This window comes from Anastrepha obliqua, chromosome 3 (assembly GCF_027943255.1).
Source record: "Anastrepha obliqua isolate idAnaObli1 chromosome 3, idAnaObli1_1.0, whole genome shotgun sequence".
NCBI classification, from domain to species: Eukaryota; Metazoa; Arthropoda; class Insecta; order Diptera; family Tephritidae; genus Anastrepha; species Anastrepha obliqua.
Genome location: NC_072894.1, coordinates 129,895,399 through 129,916,790, shown reverse-complemented (window position 1 = coordinate 129,916,790; position 21,392 = coordinate 129,895,399). Strand labels below are relative to the sequence as shown.

Genomic DNA, 21,392 nt, shown 5'->3' with positions numbered 1-21,392 from the left:
AGTAAGCCAAAATTAATGCGTAACATTAAATTATAGAAACTAAATTAACTAAACCATATAATACAATATTTTTCTTAGCACATAAATTATAAAATAAAATCATCAAATTGGTATTAGTTCATAAAATTTGAAATTCTAGCGAAATTTTGAAAAATGTTTCATTCCAACTTAGAAAACTAAATACATTCTTTGGTTTATTTAGCTGTGACGTCATTAACGAAATTTTGCTTTAACATTAGTATTCTAATTCTTTATGTTGTAGAAGGCCAAATGTTTTTCAAAGGTCCAATTTTTTATAAAACTGTATATACAATTATGACTAAATATTTTCAATAGTCTTCCAATTATTCGAGCAACAATAAACGAGCAAAAATATCTAACTAGACAATGGCTGGAAAATAAATAGGTATTCCTCTTAAAGTATTTCCATCCAACGTTAACATTACTGCTAATTACTTAAACGAAATATCTTACACGCAACACTTAAACAGTTAGAAAATCAAAGGCTTAGAACATTTTATAGACCTATGTATATAATAACACACACTGACGCATATTCACTGCTTAAAAATATATTAAAATATTGCCTAAACGCTACAACTTCATCGACTTAACATATACATATGCTATATACATATGTATGTATGTATATTTGTGTGTACAAAACTTTGGCTTAAACGACTTAGTATTTTATCAGACCAACTGGGCCCACACAATACGTGACGTAAGTAAACTAAACTAATTGCGGTAAACTAAGTGTGTGTATGTCTTTATATTATATATAAACACTATTTAAATAACTTCAATAAATATTCTAAGCATACTATGTATGCATGTACGAAATGTTTGCAAATGTGTGCACGAAATATCACTACACTAATGACACTTTCTGATACTTCGAACCCGCACTCGCTTAGCCAATCCATAACGGATACCTGTTGCGCGGCATGATCGACAAACTACCAGTCTCGTTATAGTTCTGAGCCTCTTCTGGCCCATAGGCGTGTCTTCAGCAACTACTGCTGCTCACCTCCATTTTCACGGGTGCCAAACTCTCTTCGTGACGACTCTCGCGATGACGTCGCAGATCCACTTTGCGTTGAAATGACTGGTCGCAGAGACCACAGCCGAAAGGCTTGTAGCCGGTGTGTTTGCGCATGTGTGTGATGAGGTTGGAGCTTTGGCTGAAAGCTTTAAGACAAACGGTGCATTTGTGCGGCTTTTCACCTGCAAAATAGCAGAACAACAAGAATAACGAATCAATCAATAAATTCATGACAAGTTGATAAAAAATAAAATCATTATTTGAACAAAAAATATGGAAGAAGCAAAAGTGGGGTTTCATGGTGCAGCAATTAAAAATATTAATAACTTTGTCGATTTTATATCGCGGAAAATTGGTTGGGGAAGACCTTTAGACACAAAAATAAATACAAACACTGATAAACATATGCACATACATATTTGCATGTATGTCCCTTTTTGGTCTATGAGGGGTGGCCGGTGCAACAAATGATTTTACACTTGTGCAACAAAATCACGCAATTAGTAAAATTAAATCAGATAACACTGGTATGCATTAATACATATATACATATGTACATATGTGTGTGTGCATATCGTTGTATGTGTGCATATGCGTCCAAATGCATGGCCGAGTGATTTAATTGTTAGCAAAGTGTCGACAATATTGTACGTTCGAGTGGCACGTGACCCGCGCTTTGCCATGAAAAAACTGAGGGTGACCCTGTCAGGTTCTTAGTAGTAGTGCAATAGCGCAAAAGTGCAGCGTTACAAGGTGTGAGCTGGTGTGAGTGGGTCTTGTACTTCGTCTTGCTATAAATTCTGTGACAAACTTTACAATGCATACGGCGAGAACAAATTTGGAGAAAAAAGTTCCGTTATTTTTGTTTTCGTTCGTATTGAAGAACATGGCCTGTCGAAGACCTCACAGAAATTTGGAGAGTCTCAAACAATCTTTGGTTCGAGCAGCGGCGTCAATATCCATGGAAACTGTGCGTGTTGCAATAGCTGAATAGTTTGAAGGCTTGTGTAAAAGCACGTGGTGACCATTTCGCATGGAAATTTAATTTGTTTTTAAATATTTACATGATTAAGTAAAACTAACTTCATTAAAAAAAGTATTATATGTAAATTCATATCCATAACATGCTCAACCTGTAACAGAACTTATGGCAGGACTATGTATATTTTATTTATTTATTTATTAATAATGAAATATAATTATAAATAACTATATTACAAAAAAGAGGCACTAGCTACTAAGACTATCGGCCTGATGTTTATCTAATATATTTTAACATTACTGAGTATAACATATTAGATTTAGAGAACATTTTATCATCATTGTATTATACAAGATATAGTAGATTGTTTTGGTATATAAACTTGTAAATATCTTTAACATTATCGGGTGAGTATTTTCTTAATGCGACGGAAGGTGATTGGTTTTTAAATATGTTTTTCCTACTATTGGAAAACTTAGGGCAATGATCTAAAATGTGATTTATAGACAGTGGGCGGTTGCATATACTACACTCGGGGGCTGCTTTCCCAGTTAGAAGGTGTTCGTGGCTAATTTTAATATGACTTAGACGGCATCTTGTGAAAATTTTTAGCTGCTGAGTGGAGCATTTCGATGGGATATCTGGCCTATTTCATTCCGGATTTATGCGCTTGTAGGCATGCTGATATTTGCACCAATCGTTGTGTGTGAATTCTTTAATAAAGGCATTGATTCTGTGTTTAATATCCGCCTTAAAGTAAGTGTTGTGAAAAATACTTGGTGAGGAAGGTGTTACCACCAATTCCGCAATGCCCCGGGACCCACATAATTTTAATTTTGGAGCTGCATCTGCAAAGGGCGGATCGAATTTTTATAGCCCAGGGTTCATTGTATGCAGTGTTGTTAAGAGCAAGAAAGGAAGACTTGTTGTCCGAGCAGATTATGTATTTGCCTTTAGCTTTGGAAACGTAGTCGACTGCAAAGGTAATCGCCAGAGCTTCTGCGGTAAAGATGGAGCAATGCGGGAAAAGTAGACCTTTTTTAATGAGTACTCCTATGTATATGTTTAGCCTCTACAGCTAAATGTTCAACATTTTTACTTTACCACCCTGTTTATGCAATTGTCCACTCAATAAACCTGATTGTTTTGCAACTAATGGCTGATAGATTGCGGCGATAAAAACAAACTTTATACAATCACTTTTACAGGCCATATGTTCCAGTCTTCTTGGAGGGTTTGTTGAGTGCCAATTTTGAAAAAACGATGCTAGCGCAATTAGAATTTCTTCCAATATACCCTCATTACTACTACTGCTATACTAACTGTATAATTATTTGAAAGAAATTTCTAGAGTGGGCTTAAGCGATAACTGTAAAGTCACTTATAAATTTCTTTAAAATTGCAGTTTTTGGCGGCAGGCGTTTGGATTTCCAGATGCACGATGCGGGGCATGCATTTGAACAGGGCATGTGCACTTCAACTCACCTGTATGTATGTATGTGTGTTTCTTCATATCGGATTTTTGGTGGAATCGCTTGCCGCAATACTGGCAGGGATACGGCCGAGTGTCGCTGTGTATTAGTAAATGTGTAGACAGAGTCGATGAACGCTTAAAGGATTTGCCACATTGTTTGCACTGTAAAAAAACATAAAAGAAAACGGCTCCATTAATAAGCACTAAATGTAAATATAATATCCACAGCAATAAACTTGATAAGCTAAATATAGAAGTACGAGTAGAAACTATACCTTACCTAACTAAATGTGCCTACGCATTTACTTGTACTATAAAAAGAACCTATGCAAATGTTTTGATCAAAATAAAATAACAAACAAAATAAAGAATAACACTGTGCTACAACCAATTTGTACTTTTAAGATGAATGTCTACTACCATTTTAGATATAATCGAAAAGCCTCTTCTCGAATTTTCCGAATGCCCCCAAACACTTTATTTATTGCTGAAAAACTGGCTTTTCGGTAGCCGTTGCATCCAAAAACCGATAATTTCGCTCTTTTTTGACCAATTTAAGATTTTGAGATGGTTTGTAAAGGGGAAGGTTTGTGACTTTCACTAAAAATTAGTTTTTAATGCAGCAAATACCAAAAAATCAGTATTTGTTTTAATAAATATGCATTTTGGGAGTTTATGGAGTATTTGAAACATGGTTTTGTATTCTACGCGATCAGATCTACAAAGTCTACTATGCCGTTTTGAAAGTAGCCGGACTTTTTTTATTTTGTAGCACCGTGTAACTATCCCAATTTACACAAAAACATACTAAATTAGACGAATTAGTAAATAAAATAACAAATCTCTTAAGGAAATTTCTAAACCCAGACACATTCGCCTATATTTACTGCAGCTAAATAAACACCTGGAACGCAGCTACTCACACTTTGAAAACCGGTATGAAACTACGAGGTCTGTTAGAGAAGGAAACGACTTTTTTTTATTTCTAACACCTGACAAATTTGAATTACGCGCGCTTGTAAAGACCTGTAACCTTCCAGTGCATGTGTGAATTTTTTTCCGCCTGTCGCTAGCGTCTGTTGCTGTCAAGCAGTGTGAACTTAACATGGTATTTAGTGCTCTCGTCGGTTTTTGAATACGTCTTGGTGGCGTGGAATGCTTCTTTTGTGACGACTGCATTTTGGTTTCCGGGTCGTACCCGTACACCCAGGACTCATCACCGGTGATAAAGGTGTTCATGAAGTCCGGATCACTGTTTATGGATGTTATGGAATTTGATGCAGTAACGCTGCTCCAATCGTTCCGTCATTTTGCTTGTATTCAAAAACCGACGAGAGCAATAAATACCATTCACACTGCTTGACAGCAACTGACGCTAGCACATGTTCAGAAAGGTTAAAGGTCTGCTTATGCAAGCGCGCGTAATTCAAATTTGTCAGGTGTTAGAAATAAAAAACAGAGTCGGATACTTTTCTAACAGGCCTCGTATGTAGGCAAATAAAGGAAGAGTTGACACAGAAAAGCTCGCTGCTAGAAATTTCATAAGATAACTTTTGGCAATACCAGTATGAACTAGCATATGAAACGATAATATTCTTTACGTCAAAGAAAGTATGTCAGATATAGGCATATATGTACATATGTATGTACATATTTACATATAAATAACAAATAAGTTTGTATATACATATTCCGAATACATACGTAGCCGAATGGTTAGCGCGTGAGTAACATTCGGAAGTGCTCGGGTTCGAGTGTCCGAGCATGAAACAACAAATGATAGAACAAGTTTTTTCTAACAGCGGTCGCCTCTCGGCTGGCATTGGCAAATCGCCGAGCGTGTTTCTGCCATGGAAAAGCTCCTCATAGAAAAAACCATCTGCCATTCGGAGTCGGCGTAAAACTGTAGGCCCCTCCATTTTGTGGAAAAACATCTAGATGCGCACCATAAACAGAAGGAGGAGCTCAGCCAAAATACCCAGACAGGGTATATGCATATAAACGTTTTTCAGAAGTGATTCGGAGCAGAGGCTTCAATTTACTCGATTTGTCCATGGTCGTTATTTTTTTCATGAGCTTGAAAATTGAGATTTTTATGGTAAGTGAACGGAAGAGGCGCAGAAGTCCGACTGGCTTGTATGAAAAGGAAATTTGAATATTCTACATATGTATGTATGTAAGTACGTATTGAATATTTTTTCGAATATAATATATTTTTGGTTAAAAAGGAATAATAATAATAATAATTGGCCGGACACTTCTGCTGGGTGTATTGCATATATAGGGGTTTTCAGTAAGAGCGCTTCAACTTTTGAACTTTTTTGAATAAAACACAAACGGTTTGACTTTTTTAACTAATTTATACATATGCTAGGCAATTTTTGGTTTACTTTTCCATAAATATACAAAAAGACTCTATAGAAATCAATGATGCTGCCCACGTTCTATATAATTGAAAATTTAAATCTGTGAACGTTTGTCTATACTAATATTATAAAGAGGAAAACTTTGTTTGTTTGTAATGAATAGGCTCAAAAACTACTGGACCGATTTTAAAAATTCGTTCACCATTCGAAAGCTACATCATCCACGAGTAACATGGATTATATTTCATTTTGGAAATAGGGCTTGAGATATAGGTCAAAACGTGGACCCGGGTAAGCTTCGGATGTGTATGTACAATATGGGTATCAAATGGAAGCTGTTGGTGAATGCTTTAGTCCAGAGTATTTTTCATGCCGCTCCGTGACTGGGATCTCGAGATATAGGTCAAAACGTGGACCCGGGTAACCTTTGGTTGTGTATGTACAATATGGGTATCAAATGAAAGCTGTTGATAAGTGCTTTAATACGGGGTAATTTTCATACCTATTGATGACTAGAGTCTCGAAATATATGCCAAAACGTGGACCCGCCGTGTCTTTGCACCGAATTAAACCAAACTTACGCACATTGTTAAGTAAGTATTGAAAATGGGTTTCGTAAAGTTTGGTTGTAATGCGGAGCACTGGCAACGGGTACAGCGTTCTTTTGAACCAGCCATAATGTCGCTTACTTTTTTAACGCTTGGAGCGGAACTGAACTGTCAAATTGACAGTGTGAGTTACAATGTGTCAATATTTCTTTCTGATTTGGATGCCATAAGGAAAAAACGTAAGTGCAACATGTAAAAATTGTTTGTGAATTTTTTTGGAGTGGATTTTGGAACAGTGAATAATTTCTTACGAAATTTGAGAATTTAATGTGAAATCCGAATGAAATTATGTGTTCGTGGAAAAAAAATTTTGTTTCGTTTTTTTTTTTTGAAAAATATAAATGGATAATGGTTAAAAAAGCTCCAATGCTTAATAAAACATATAAATTGAAACGAAAAATTCATGGATGATCAGGAAAAAAGACGATTGTTTATTCATATGCGTTGATTTGAAATTTAAAAACAATCTTCTTTTTTCCTAATTTTCAATTTATATTTTATATTTACTCAAAAACAAATAGAAAAACAAAAAATATTGTTTATGCCAAAGCGCTTGAATAAAGAATAAAGAAATAAATAATATGAAAATCATATATTTTCTGTTCTAAACCATATCTATTCTATTTTAGTGTGCCCAGCGAAGGGGGCCGGGTTTGCTAGTATATAATATTCTCCGATGTCGTTTAAATTTTTTAATATACAAGTATGGTTACGTATTTGCAATAAACCTCAAACCTAATAGGTACTCGATATAAATCAGTATTTGTTGCCAGGCTTCTTTCATATGATTCCTGAAATAATTAATATAGAATACTCGTCTGACATCACACAAAGTAACATGTTCATGAGCGAGTTTCAGCAGTTTTCAATTTCCGGTACTTAGTTCATAAGGACTAGCATGAATCAGTTCACAAAAATGTCTTGTCGTTCTTGCTCGGAAGGGCTTGCGTTGATTTATCACAAAAATATTTTCCACCTTATGAAAGTTGACTGAAACTTATTCACCTACCTTGGTTTGTTTATGAATATATAAATTATTAGATGAGTATTCTATAGCTGAGGGGTTTTAGATGACACCAATGCAATGTCGCTTTTTTCGCAGCCTTGCTTCGCTTGCGCGGAAGATGGTACGCGCTTTGAGTTTCATCGAGACTGGTAGAGAACGTTTAATACGTTGTAAACTATATATATTTATAAGTAGTTATACAACTTAAACGTCATTGTTATAAGCGCATCGCTTTTTTATGTCCGTTTGAAATCATGTGGATGATTTTCCGTAAATCCACAATGTTTTTGTTCGAGCTGCAATGCGCTCGTATGAAACAGCTATGCAAATACGAGTGCATAGACAAATAACGAACGAAGCAGCAATACCAAATCACATAAAAATTATTTACTGGAATTTAGATGTCTAGGAAAATACTCAAAGTGAGCAGGATGGGTTGGGAAGGGAAATACAGCTTTTTGAAAAGATTGCGCTTAATTGTACGATTGTTTGCGTCTAACAACCTAGGCTTGATGTGTTTTGTACGATTTAACTTTTTCTAAATGAACTTTTTATGGCAAACGACAAGTGCAATCAAATACAGCTGTGCTAATTTTATAAAATGATGCAAGAAAAGATCAACTGAAATCGTATGGTTGTATAGCAAAGCATAAAAAACTCAGAGTCGACTTTGTTTTTGTTTACGAAGTAAAACAAATCCACAGAAAAGTGCGCATTTAGAACAGATCTCTTTATTTAATTCTTTGATTTAAATAAAAAAGTGCTTACTGATTTTTATTGTTAAGTTTTACTCGTTGTGAAATTTCTCGATTTGCTAAGGGGATGTAGCTTAAAGTTATAGCGATTTACTATTCGTGATGGTATAATGGGGACCGCTTACATCTTTAGAAATTGGTGATTAATTAAATGTATTAAATGTAGTATTAAGCGTTTTGGCTAAGAATCTTTAGTTTTCTATAGAGGCCTTTGCTGAAAAAAAACGAAACACAACGGAATCAGTAAAAAGTGATCAAATGAGCAATTTTCGGCTTTATAGCCTGCAATTTTGTGGTATTTAGCGCCTACAAATAATTTCGGGCATACAGCGACCCTGTCCACAACTTGCGTACGACTTTTTCCGGTAAGCTATCAATCAAAGCTACTTTATCAGCATTGACCTTACAAAAAAGAGTCCACAGCAGTAAAATCAAAAAATTATATCACTGACGGCCAAGTGACCGGCCCTTTCCCAGTAGAGAGCGCTCAGCCACCAAAACCTCATCTTAGTACAGAAATAGTTCGGCGCGTTGAATTATAAGTAGAAATTGCATTAATTTGCTGAAAAAATCCTTCACACGATTGGTATTGGCGTGTGTAGTCAAAAAGTCGCTAATTGTTTGGCTGTAGAGTCCAAAATAGCTCTAATTTGTTTTTTAATTTTAGCTTAAAATTCAGTTTTGGAAAAGTATTAGGCAATGATACATCCGGAGTGTTTTTCGGAGCGACTCAGTAGTTTATGAGCCACTTGTGGATTAGTGTTGAAATTTGACAATTTTGCTGAATGGAGTCTTAAGTAAGCAGAGTTATACGTTTTAGAAAAATTGTTCAATCAACATTAACATTCAAAATGAGTTGAGAGTTTACTAAAAAGAAATTTAAAGCTAATACTTTTGGGGGAAATGGAATCCATTATTTTCCCGGTAGATGGCTGTAGTGATCGACATCTCGTAAGGTATCGATCAAACAATTTAAAGTTTGTGCTCGTTGTCAATATGACACACTATTCACACTAAAAATATTACTTTGCTGTTTGTTTTATTCATGGAAGTCAACAAAGAAAAAATTCAGGACATTTTATAGTTTTTCTTTGATAAAGGCGAAAAAGCAAGCCAAGTCGCTGAAATTGTGAATGGTGTTCATGTTGTCGATACTGTAATAGCTAATTACGTGCAATTTGGATTTCGCCGATGACGTTCAGGAAATTTTGATGTTTAAAAAATGCCGATAATCTCGAAAATGTCACAGAAATAATCGAAGTTGACCGACATGTTAGTAGTCGTAGCATCGCCCAGGAGCTAAAGTTCCAACATGAAACAAAAATTTTACGCAAAAATAATTGATTTCTTTTTCCGCAAACTAAAGGGTTCTCCAATAACAGGTGTTATTTTGAATTTGATTGCGCTTTCGAGAGATGACTAACAATTTTTTATGGCCGGAATTGGGTGGTCTTGATATGGACAACGTTTATTTTCAACAAGACGGCGCTACGTGCCACACAAGCAACGAAACCATTGATCTATTACGGGAAAAGTTTCCGGCCGTGTTATCTTTCGAAGAGGTGATCACAATTGGCCACCGAGATCTTGTGATATTTTTCATTGGGCAAACGTGAAAGAGAAGGTCTACGCCAACAGCCGACAAGGGCCGACATTTCCAGGGCCGATTCAAGACCTCAAAGATGGAATTCGTGAGGCTATCGAGGACATAGGGCAGCCACTTTGCAATTCGGTTATGGAAAATTTCATATTGTCCTGTAAGCGTGGTCGTGGTGGTCAGCACACCTTCCTCTTTATAATGAAATAAACATCCGATCACTTATATTAAAAAATAGCATTTTTATTCGAATATCAAAATAACAACTCTTATTGGAAAACCCTTTACTTACTTTGACTTGGAGCAATAGTTACCTATTATATTTTAGTTGAGAAAAGTATTTGTGTCTCCGTTAAGACATTTCCTGTTACATGGGTTTTGAAATTAATGAAATGTTTTTTTCAAATTTTGGCTAAAATGCTCAAATGTGTACATCTGACCAATAGCCACAAACTCGAAAATATTAAGAGTATTTATACCAGCTTGTTGGTGTTGGAGTTCGTCTTTCGGTAGATTTTTAGATTTGGTGTATTTTGTGTTTGTAAAGTACGAAGAACCGCACGACGACTTTTGCCGAGCAACGAATCAAAATAATTAGCTATTAAAATGTAAAAAATCCGAATTCTTCGCCTTTACAACTCTTTATTAGTGTTTCTAAGTCTATGAATTTATTAATGTCTCTTTGTTTCCCAATAAAAATCAATATTTGTTCCTAAGACATTTTTTAATGAAATAAATAGACTTTTCATCACGCCTCTCCGTATTACATACTCGTATGTACATATGTAGAAGCGCATAATGGAATTCACTCGAAATGATCGTGTCGGGGTATCATACAGTGAACGCATGAAAAATCAGGCACAAACTCAAATGTTTAAACAGTTTGCCGTACCACATGTGGGTAAAAGAGTTGAATGCGATCATTTGAAGGTGTTGCTCGGTCAGGAGGGATTACGGCAGACAGTTTCTTAAATGTAGTAAAAATACGCCAAAAGATTAATTACTGTTCTTACAAATAGATGTACACATACATATGCTCAGATATGTTTGTTGTTAGTAGTCTTTGCTTTAGTTGACATCAGTTGCCATTAGCTTGACACAAGTGTTTGCTACATTTACCAATTTATGTGAGTACGTACTATGGCTGCTGCAATGCGCGTGTAGCTTGATTGTTTGCTTACAGAACGTATCGGTGCGGGATTTTCCAAGAATAAACCTAAGACTAGTGTTGGTATCTTCAGAGTACGCGCGTACGTTTACTTGAGTAGTTACATATTTTTGGTATTGAAACATACGCCTGAGCGAGAATAAGTTTTGGTTGCTGTACGCATGTTGTTGACATACGGTGTGTCGCTGATGCTGACGCTTGGCACATAGCGCTCCTCTTCCGCTACATATATATGCCTACATACGTATTTGGACTTATACTTATTGCCTATGACGTTTCGACTGTAGCACGAACTTATTTATGACTTATTAAACAAGTGTCTCCTTTGTATTTCCGTCAGCGTTATTATTGCCGATCGCACTGATGCTGTTGTTGGAATCTGTGAGTGACTTGTAAACAATATAACTGTTTAGCTAATTAGCCACCATTGTTGCGTCAACACGCAGGCGTTTGCAATATGCAGATGCGATCTGCGCTCAGCCAGGGGTTAGGAAGTGAAAACGGAAGTATGATTCGCCAACGGATGCTGGTATGCATTTAAATGAGTTGGGGAAGACCGACGATTTTCGTTTATTTCTATTTTTATTTTTATTTTTGGGTGAAAAAGGTGTGTCGAAGTGATTCAAAAAAGAAAATGTCCAACTGACTCAGCGAAGGTGTCTCAAAAATTGTTGAGCTATTGTAAATATAATATATTGAGATGACATGCGCGAATGTCTTGGCAGCAGTGTAATCAACTGGATTATTATTGTTACTACTGCTGGCCAAAGTGCACTGCGATCTTAAGATCTAATGCGCCTCAAGCAACTGGATAAAATCATGAGATTTATTTAAGAAAAAAGTGTGCCAGCCATAAGGCACACTTTCGAGTTGAGTAACCTAAGAAAGGAATACTTTTTATCTGTTCCCTTCGATGGCCACCCATTGTCCACTCAAGCGCTGTAACAACAGATGTAAAAATTTGTTATTCGAAAAAAATAACAACAAAAAAAAATATAAAAAAAAAAATGTGCGCAGCCGATGTACATTGTCAACATACATACTTTCATATGTTCAAACATGTTTTTCGCTCCCAATAAAAATCGTCATAACGCATCGCCGAAATGGTCAAAAAAGCGTAGTACATACATACATACATTAAACCCCGCACGACCATCTGCTGCTCCTTGAAAGTGCAGTAAGCGAAAGGTGTATGTGTTACGAGAAAGCGAAAGAGCGCGAGGAAGTGAAAGAAAGCAAAGAGTGCTAGCGAAAGGCAAACGCACGCATGCTTTTGGAAGGACGAAACCCCTCAAGCATATCAGGTTACAACAAAAGCGTTATGGCTAACGATATTAACAGTTCCAATATAATTTATAGGATACGAAAAAAATTTAAGAAAACGCGTTGGTAACTCAAACAATAATTGCAATTTGACACCATGAATTGCCTGTAGGTGATCATACGTGCTAAACGTCACTGATCATTTAACAGTCGTGCGCCTGGCCATCTTGAAAATAATGTTTAATCGAAGGTGAAAACATTCTAGGTGTTTAATGAGTGCTACATATGGCTTATCGGGTGTGTGTGTGTGTTTGAAATTTTTTTTTATTTCCGTAGGATCATAAAGCAATAAGAACAGAAACGTATATTCGAGATAAGTACAAATGTCAGTAGCGCGAAAAGTTTTAATGCCTTTGGTAAGCATAAAAATAATATTAATAAAATTGTATGTTTTCGCTTTTATGATCCCATCCACCCACATAAGTCGCACTCGTCTCCTTTCGTTTTAAGTGCAGACGCCTTTCGCCCTCTGGTCTTCACGTAAACTGTATCAGTCGCCTTTGTCTACTCACATATACATACATAGTAGTCGATAGTGTCAATCAATCGCTTTTCCTGGACACTATGTACGGTTATGCAAATAATTTCAATATGGCTCCTTCTGCTTTGACACTCAGCGCTGTCAAAGTCGTAACATTTACCAATCATAATTAGTACAAATAAATAATTAAGACAGGAATTTATCAAAACAAATACAGTGAACGATGATGGGTAAATAAATGCACACAACTAAGCGTCTTTTGAGCGCAAGGAAAGGTTGGAGGGTGTAAATTGTACCGACACGCAAGCGAACAAATTAAGCAAATTGAAAATTAACATAAAACTCAAGCACTGCAAGGCTCATAAAATATCATTAAACTGCAAATAGACGCATAAATGAAAGGAATGAAATCAAGCAATCGTAATTACGCGAAGTAATTGAATAAACGCTGAAATAAACTCTTTCCCGTTCATGTGAATCAGGTTGTGAATCCGATTCCAATCAATACAAGCAAGCAAAGGTATCGTCCATATTACAAATATTTGTTCGGGCAGCAGAAGCCAAATCCTCTAACTATCATTAGAATAATAGATAGTTGCATTTGATTAGAGCAATCAGTATGCGAGCCTAGTAAAAATGTCCCAAATCCTTCAAGTAAGTTTCGTTTTTTTTTTAATTAAATTGTTTTTATGTTTTCATTCAATGCACGAAATCACTTTCGTATTCGTTTAATTGTTTAATATCGTGACACAAATCATAGAAAGCGTCTACCAACATAAACTATTTGTAAAGTAAGTACATATTTCTCCGATAACCAAAACAAAAAGGCAAATGATCAACCGCGATATTGAAAAGTAATTGGAACGAAGTCATACGAGGGCGAATCAATAAGTCTTTGAAAATTTGGACAGACAACGTAGCCATCTCAAATCAAACATTTTCCAACAATTTTCACAAGAATGGGTTGTAATATTCGCGCTGATAGTTTTGGTGTGACATCCCTTTGAAGGTTTGTTAAAATGATTAAAATTAATTAAACACAATTTTTAGGTGAAAAAACCAAACAAAAATCTGAAAAATATTATGAGGACTCTTCACTATTGATTGCTTTATTGCTATTTACAATTCGGGTCATCACACCAGAAATGGTCGACAAACTCCACTTTATGATAATAGACGACCTGGCAGAGAAGGTGTGTGAACTTGAAGAGTAAATGACCGTGAGCAAGCGATTCCTAAAATGTGTAAATATTTGGATATAAAAAAGCTAAATATCAGTTGGAGCCAATTTTTTTTATAGATTTAGCCACTTTTGACTAAAGGATAACGAGCTAGAGACAGACTCTGTTGGATTAAAATTTTTGAATAAACAATTTTTTTTACCCTGGAATATCATTTTTGTTCCTTTAAATTACGAAGGAATTATACATACATTTTATTTTTATGTTTAGTAAACGATGGACATGAGTCCACTTGAAAACAAAAACGGGCGTCGTCATCCTGACGAAGGATAGCGGTACAGAGCGGCCGCCGTTGGTGCCTGGCTACTATTCGGTAGTGCGTATGCTCAAATCTCCGTGCATCAAACAACAATATGATAGAAAATGTTTTTTCTAAAGCAGTCGCCCCTCGGCAGGCAATGGCAAAGGTCTTCATAGAAAATCATTTGCCGTTCGGAGTCGGCTTAAAACTGTAGGCCCCTCCATTTATGGAACAACATCAAGACGGCACAAAATAGGAGGAGGAGCTCGGCCAAACACCTAACAGAAGTGTACGTGCAAATTATTTATTTCTGTATTTAGTAAATTTGGGTAAAAAACGCGCGTCGCCATTTAAACGAAGGATGATGCGTGACTTTGTGAACGCCCCTCTTAGATACTTGTATTACGAAATCGTTGCCTTTTAGGCAAATTAATCGACAATTCATAGCCGCAAAGTATAACTGCAATAAATACGCAATATATGGGCATACATACATACATGCAGGTACTCCCTGCGAATAGCTCTAAGTGTAAGGGCACCTTGCTGCAGGCACTTCAACTAAGTGTCGCTATGCGTGTTAATTAGTCAATATTTCTGATATTTTTTTAGTCATAATAAATAGCTTAGTTTGTGCCTGTACTGTCCCATGGGTTATTTGGTGGTCTCAAAGCTGGCGGCAGCCCTTCAAACTAATGATTTACATTTGTTGCTGCATTTTTCGTGCTCAAATAAGTGGGTTAGCTATTCTCCCTAATAAAATCACGCAATTAGTTAATCAAACGCCGTTTGAGTTTTCCATTGAAAGTCAACATATTTTTTAGCGTTTCAAAGGATTTTGAAAAGTGAAGTGAAGTGAATGATAATTAAAAGTCGGTTTGTGAGGGAAATTTCCTCCTCTATTCCTCTTTGATTTGTCGTTGTAGAAAAATAAAATTGTATAAATCCTGCGTACTAATATGCCATTGTCAATATAATAAGTATTAACAAATTTTCTTAACATCCTTTCTATGCATTTTAAAATTGTTTTCTTTTTGTATTTAGAATTTTTTCCAGCTACCAGATTGCATGCACAATGGTCGGTTCTTTGATATCGGACTGATTCGAAGCAAAGGATTCCAAATAAGGACCATCGCTTTGATATCCGGGTTTTTAATCATCTAGCAAATTTCTAAAATAACTACAACCGAAAATTATTTTTAACCTACATTTGCGTGCTTCTTTTTTGTTATAAACGATCGGTTCATTCAATTGTCATTCCATATATGTATGCAACTGGACTATCGAGAGGAATGTTAATTTCACTCTCATCTCACACAGCTGACTGTTGCATATCCTTTCACTAACTCTCGCACTCGGCAAACTCCTGAGAATTTCCTTATTTCATTTTAACCTAATTCCTTAATGCTTCATTTTAACCTCTTCATTTAAGCCACACAGTTTTCTTAAATAAATTTTCGCCACTTACCTGAAAGTTGCGTGTCCCACGCTTCTCCTCGCCTTCGCTGCTGCAACTGTACGAGCGGTGATGAACATCTGCTGTGCTAATGATCGCCGTCGAGTCCGGATGTTGGTGTTGTTGTTGTGCAACATATTGGTGCAACTGCTGTTGGTGTTGCTCGTGCGCGGATACCGAATCATTAGGTGAGTAACGGATCGCATCCTCCGTCATATCCATATCCGCATCTTCTTCTGTTTTCAGTTGTTCCAAACCGTCATCGTGGCTATCGTAGCTGCCACCCCTTCCCAGGCGACTTGCATTCCTGCTTACCATGGAATTTTCATTGTTGTTGTTTTGCACGAAAGCATCAGCGCGACTCTGCAGTTCCTTCAGATGTGCTTGCAACATTTCAAAATTATTGCCCGTCGCCAGACCGGCCATGAAGGCGGTACGATGCGCATAGATTTGTTGTTGCGCAGCCACTTCCAACTCCAAATTGGCCGCTTTCAGATCTTGTGCACGGGCTGCAGCTGCCACGGCAGCAGCATTGAATTGCGTCGCCAAAGCTGTGGTGGAGGAGAGTGGCGATTCAAGCGACACATCACCAGACCCCGCGCCAATCGAACGGCGTGGATAGTTGGCGCGACGTTCGTATTTAAATTTACGCACTATTGGATCGATGACATACGTGCCACTATAGTCGACGCTTGCTGCGGGCTCGGGCGCTTCCCTTTTCTCGCACATACTTGCCGGTGACCAGATGAGCGAGCTATGCGACCGCCGCTTTGTCGGTGAACGCTGTTCCTGTTTGTTGATCAAGGTATTCTCGGTGGGATTGGGTGCGGTGGTTTTGAGGTTGACGGCTCGCAATGGTGGCGGTGTGCTTGTAATTTGCGCGACAGCGTTGGCAGTAACTTGGCCGGCCTCGCTGCTCTCATCTCTTCGTTCGGGGCTGAAGCGCGACAATTTTTTCAAAGACGACGTTTGTTTAAGTGATAGGTTGAGCGGCATATCCTCACCATTGCTGCTATCTTGCAGCGGGGCAACTACATTTTCCTGATCCTTTTCGGGGGTGAGTGTGTAGTCACGATTGTTGGCGAACGACGCGGGAGAGTTGGGAGTTGTAGGAGTGGTGGGTGTGCCAAGCGCTGATGTTGTAGAGGAGAGCAGGAATTGTGGCCATAAGACGCTGGAGTAGAAAAGTGAATTGTATGGAAAGGGAAGATCTGTGGGAGGAAATTGGAACGTAATTCGAGAAATAAATACACGAGAAGAAAATTGGGTAAATTTGAGTACATAAAACGTTATATTTGAAATAGATTGACAACAGTAATTTTGATAAATGCGATTGAAATAAAAATTACGATAGTTAAAAAAGTTTTTAAAGGTTTAAATTAAGTCACGGGGAGTATGCAACTAATGCAACACTTAAGGTGAATTAATGGCAATAAAGCCACTGAAGTTATAGTAAAAACTAGTATAATAAAGGGTTTCTAAATAAGGATGATAATTTTTATATATTGCTCTAGGGCCATAACCAATAGTTTTTAAGTGTACATTTTCAGCAATGAATTTTCAAGCTATACTTCATCAAAACGATATTGACTGTGTTGTCTACGACTGCCTTAATATTTTAAGAATATATCATTCCTATTGGAAAACCCTATATATTAATATATGATTTTTACAAAGAGCATCCGTAATTGAAAGTGAAATATTTATATATCTTCTTAATTTATATACTTTTTGTGGCCAATTTGTTAAATAAATTTTTTTTTTTCAAAAAACCTTAAAAACTTTTAAAGAGTAATTCTAATTAAATAACGTTTACTGATAAATTAAATTCTTGGTGAGTGATTTAAATAACTTGTTTGTCTAGAGACAACTTTTACATTAATTTCTTTGGAATTCAAAATTCCCAAACAAATTCACAATCTTCAGAATTTTTCCCCAAAAAAGCTGATCTCGCTGGAAAGAACACTCTATAGCAACTTACTATTTAACTTCTGCGCCGATGCAATAACCGAATTGAAAGTGGACGCATGTTGTATCCAATTCTTCGTGGAGTCAAGATTCACATCAAGTGAAGAATTTGCGAATGTCGTCAACGATGGCGATTGTGTTGGTTTCTGCGAATGCGGTGTGAGCGGAGGCGAAAGGTGATTCATTTTGAATGCCGTGTGTGGAAAAATTTGTATTTTTATTTTTGAGTTTTTTGTTTATATTTCTTGATTTTGACTGTGCCTCCCCTCGAATTTGCACAGCTGCGCGCACAGGTTATGCCTGTACGTTGAGTTGAAATTTTGAATCTCTGATTTAACACAAATTTTATTAACTAACTTTGGAAAACCATAAAATGTTTAATACATTTTTGTATTTTGCGTAAGAGCACTTGTTTAAATATTACAGTTCTGCGCTGCGGCTTAAAATAATACACGACATACGTCCCGTCTGTCCTTTCAGCGTGCCAGAAGAAGTTTTTGATTTGTGTACATAAACACTTTTGAACTTTCATGAGCTTTGACTAAATCATTTTACCAAGAATGCACAATTAAAAAAAGTTAGAAGGCACTTTGTTATAAAATTCGTATTGGCATTTATTTGTAGTTTTAATCCACTTGAACACACGTCCGTGTTGCACGGTGCTTGGCACCTGACTGAATCTTTCTTCGTTGGCTGCTTACGACCAGACCAGAGCCCAATCGCGTAGTCAGTCATACAGTCTGTTTTAAACTCGGCTGAGAGCTGTGCTGGTATTGGTAAGAATGGATGTTAGCTGGTTGGCTCGTTGACGGTGATTGTGTGCCAGTTGTTGGTCGCTTTCAATGCTGCTACTGCTGTTGTTGGTGGTGATAATGGTGGTGGTTTTGGCTGTTTCTGTAGGGTTGGCTGTAAAACTATGTATTATTATTTGTATTATGCGCGTGTGTGTGTGCAGTGTGGAGAATAAAATAATCGACGCTCTTGATGGTGGCTTAGCGCTGAAGTGGTTGATTTTCAAGCTTAAAAAATCGTTGCAAAGCAAATTGAAGCACACGACAAAGCAACAACAAAAGCAATCATTCTGCTAGGAATATACTCGTGCAAGTACGAGTATGTAAGTGAGTGAATTGAATCAAAACGCATTGCAGTAGTCTATAAGGGCTGTATATTGTTGGTAAATGCTGTTGTTGTTATTGTTGCATTGCCTTCTGTTATCTGCTGGCGACTGTGCAGTTTGCGTTTTCACCTTTTCATCTCATTTGCGCTCTAATTTGGCTTCGAGCGCGCACTTCTGGGTTGTTGTTTTTCGGCCGCGTCCTGCCGCAAGGGTCACAGCGCACGCACAGTTATCTGACGCACGGTCGCTGATGTACCGGCTTCTTGTTGTTGTTACGTGTATGTATCGCTTGTAATCTTTGTTGTTGCTGATTTTATAGGCAGCACGCGCTTACTACTACTAATTGGTATACAGTTTGGAGAGCCGTTGCATTCGTTGTTGTTTGTTCCAGCAGCCACTACGTTTACCGTTCTCATTGTTGTTATTATTATGAACCTTTAATCGTTTGTTACATTGCTTGCAACAACTGACGGCAACGGCTGTTGCTCGCCTTCGTGCAGTTAAGCGTTCGTTTGTCGCTTTTAACCTGGCAAGCAAGCCAAAGCGCGCACCCCCGCTTGATTCCCTATGTTGATTTCCCCGAATTTTGTTGCAATGTTGGGTCTGCAACGAATACATCGATATTTATTTACATGAATATGGGCAAGTATGTGTGGGTATGTGTATATGTGAATGTGGTTGGCATTCTCGCATTGGTTGCTGACTAAGCGAAACAATTTAATGTTGATTCAGATCATTTTATATCAATAGAATTTGAAAATTTCCTCCACTTTCCCAATAATGATTAAAAACAATTGTCGCTGCGTATTGCTGTTGTTGGTTTTTAGTATATTACTATTTGTTATTGGAAATAATCTTTTTTTTGGTGATGATTTTTCTATGTATTGGCGTTTGTCAGTCTTAGCATGCGGTGGTTTGAAGGTAAGTAGTTGGAATGATTTAAATTGATTTTCTTTTTAAATTTTTTTCGCGTATGTGTTAGTAAAATATTTAAAATTTAATTCAAAAATTCCTAAGAAAATAAAGTGAATTCCTTTACAAAAAAAAATGAACGGAGTGATTTTATAAGGCATCTCCAGAATGTTAAGAATGTCAACTCTCTGTATTTCTGTTATCTCTCAGATTTAACTTTAGAGATTTTATGCTAAAGCTTTCTTCGTTGTAATTATGGTTTTACAAAACAGGTAGCATGGGACCCAACAGAAATTTTGTTTTTAATTTCAAAATTCGTTGGCATCAGAAGCCCGAACTTTTTTCTGCCGTCTAGGCGCGCCTATCAAAAATTTCATTAAATACAATAGCTTTTCGATATGTGAATTTAGTTATCCCAAAGTAATATCTTAAAGGCGGCCGGCATAGCTGAATGGATTGGTGCGTGACTATCATTCAGAAGTGCGTATTTCCGCCATGAAAAAGATTCTGCCGTTCGGATCCCGTCGTGAGACAGGTTAGTTTTACCCTACTAATGACAATTGTTATTGCGACAGCATTCCTGCGTAGTACGAGAGGAACCGCAGGTACGGACCAATGGTACAATACTTGTTCGAGCGAACAGTGGTATGATGCTACGTCCGTTGGATTATGCCTGAACGCCTCTAAGGTCGTATCCGTGCTGGACTGCAATGATAAATATGGGGCAATTGCATTGTATGGCTTCTCTAAACCATTTAAAGTTTATAAATTTATTTATAAACGACAATGGATATATGTGATGCCAATGATATTTGTAACATAGCAAATGCAGATATGCCGTTCGGAGTCGGCTTTCCAAAAACTGATTTACTTGATTGCTGAATTGATTTACTTCTTTCACGTGCATCGCTCTGCTTCTTTCAAATAAGTATTTATACACATTTATAGATTCATATATGTACTATTTGATAGCGTTGGTTCTGATCACTGGAAAAAAAGCATGCGCCAGCACATTAAGAGCTAGGAAGTTAAGCAATTTATATGCATACAAAACTCATCTTTTACTCAGAGAACTGTGTGCTTTTAATCATCGCTTTCGAGGCTTGTCATGTCTTTCTTTGATGTACTCTGCTTTCGATAGAAAAATATTCTACGACTTCGTTATGGCCTTTTTCACTGAAACTCATTTATGGTAGGATAATGATGATCTTGCCGAGGTCCAAGATAGCGCTGCTAATATTTGAAAAGTGACATGTTGTTTTAACATAATCTTTCACAACATTACTGCCAAACTGATCAATCGCTGGGCATTTTAGTTTGTAAATGACAACAATTTGAAAAACAAATTTTATGATTTTACTGCAATGGAAAAAATTGCTTATCGGGTAGTGGTAAATATTTATATTTGAAAAGGAAAACCAATGCTGAAATTTAAAAGGAGCTAAAAAGGATTTACGGGGTCTCTGCTCCTGCGTTATCAACTATAAAACAGCTGAATTTAAATGAGGCCGTTCAAACTTTTTTGATGATGTAGATTGTTAGTACTTCAGTTAAACGCGTCCAAAATATTTTAACAATCATTGGGCTATAAAATCTTTCTATGAGGTGGGTGCCTGGGTTGCTCACAACTGACATTAAACATCCACGTTTGTCAA

At 36.9% G+C, this 21,392-nt stretch overlaps 1 protein-coding gene across 1 annotated transcript; it reads right to left on the bottom strand.

Annotated features, from left to right (window-relative positions):
* Positions 1 to 783: 783 nt before the first annotated feature.
* Positions 784 to 18,082, bottom strand: LOC129241720 (zinc finger protein sens). The gene is made up of 4 exons (XM_054878200.1): positions 17,722 to 18,082; positions 15,753 to 16,951; positions 3,513 to 3,663; positions 784 to 1,227 (listed from the first exon to the last, which is right to left on the bottom strand). Exons 1-4 carry the CDS (start codon positions 17,891 to 17,893, stop codon positions 1,010 to 1,012), a joined length of 1,740 nt encoding a protein of 579 aa, XP_054734175.1. The 5' UTR covers positions 17,894 to 18,082; the 3' UTR covers positions 784 to 1,009.
* Between the last annotated feature and the right edge of the window lie 3,310 nt (positions 18,083 to 21,392).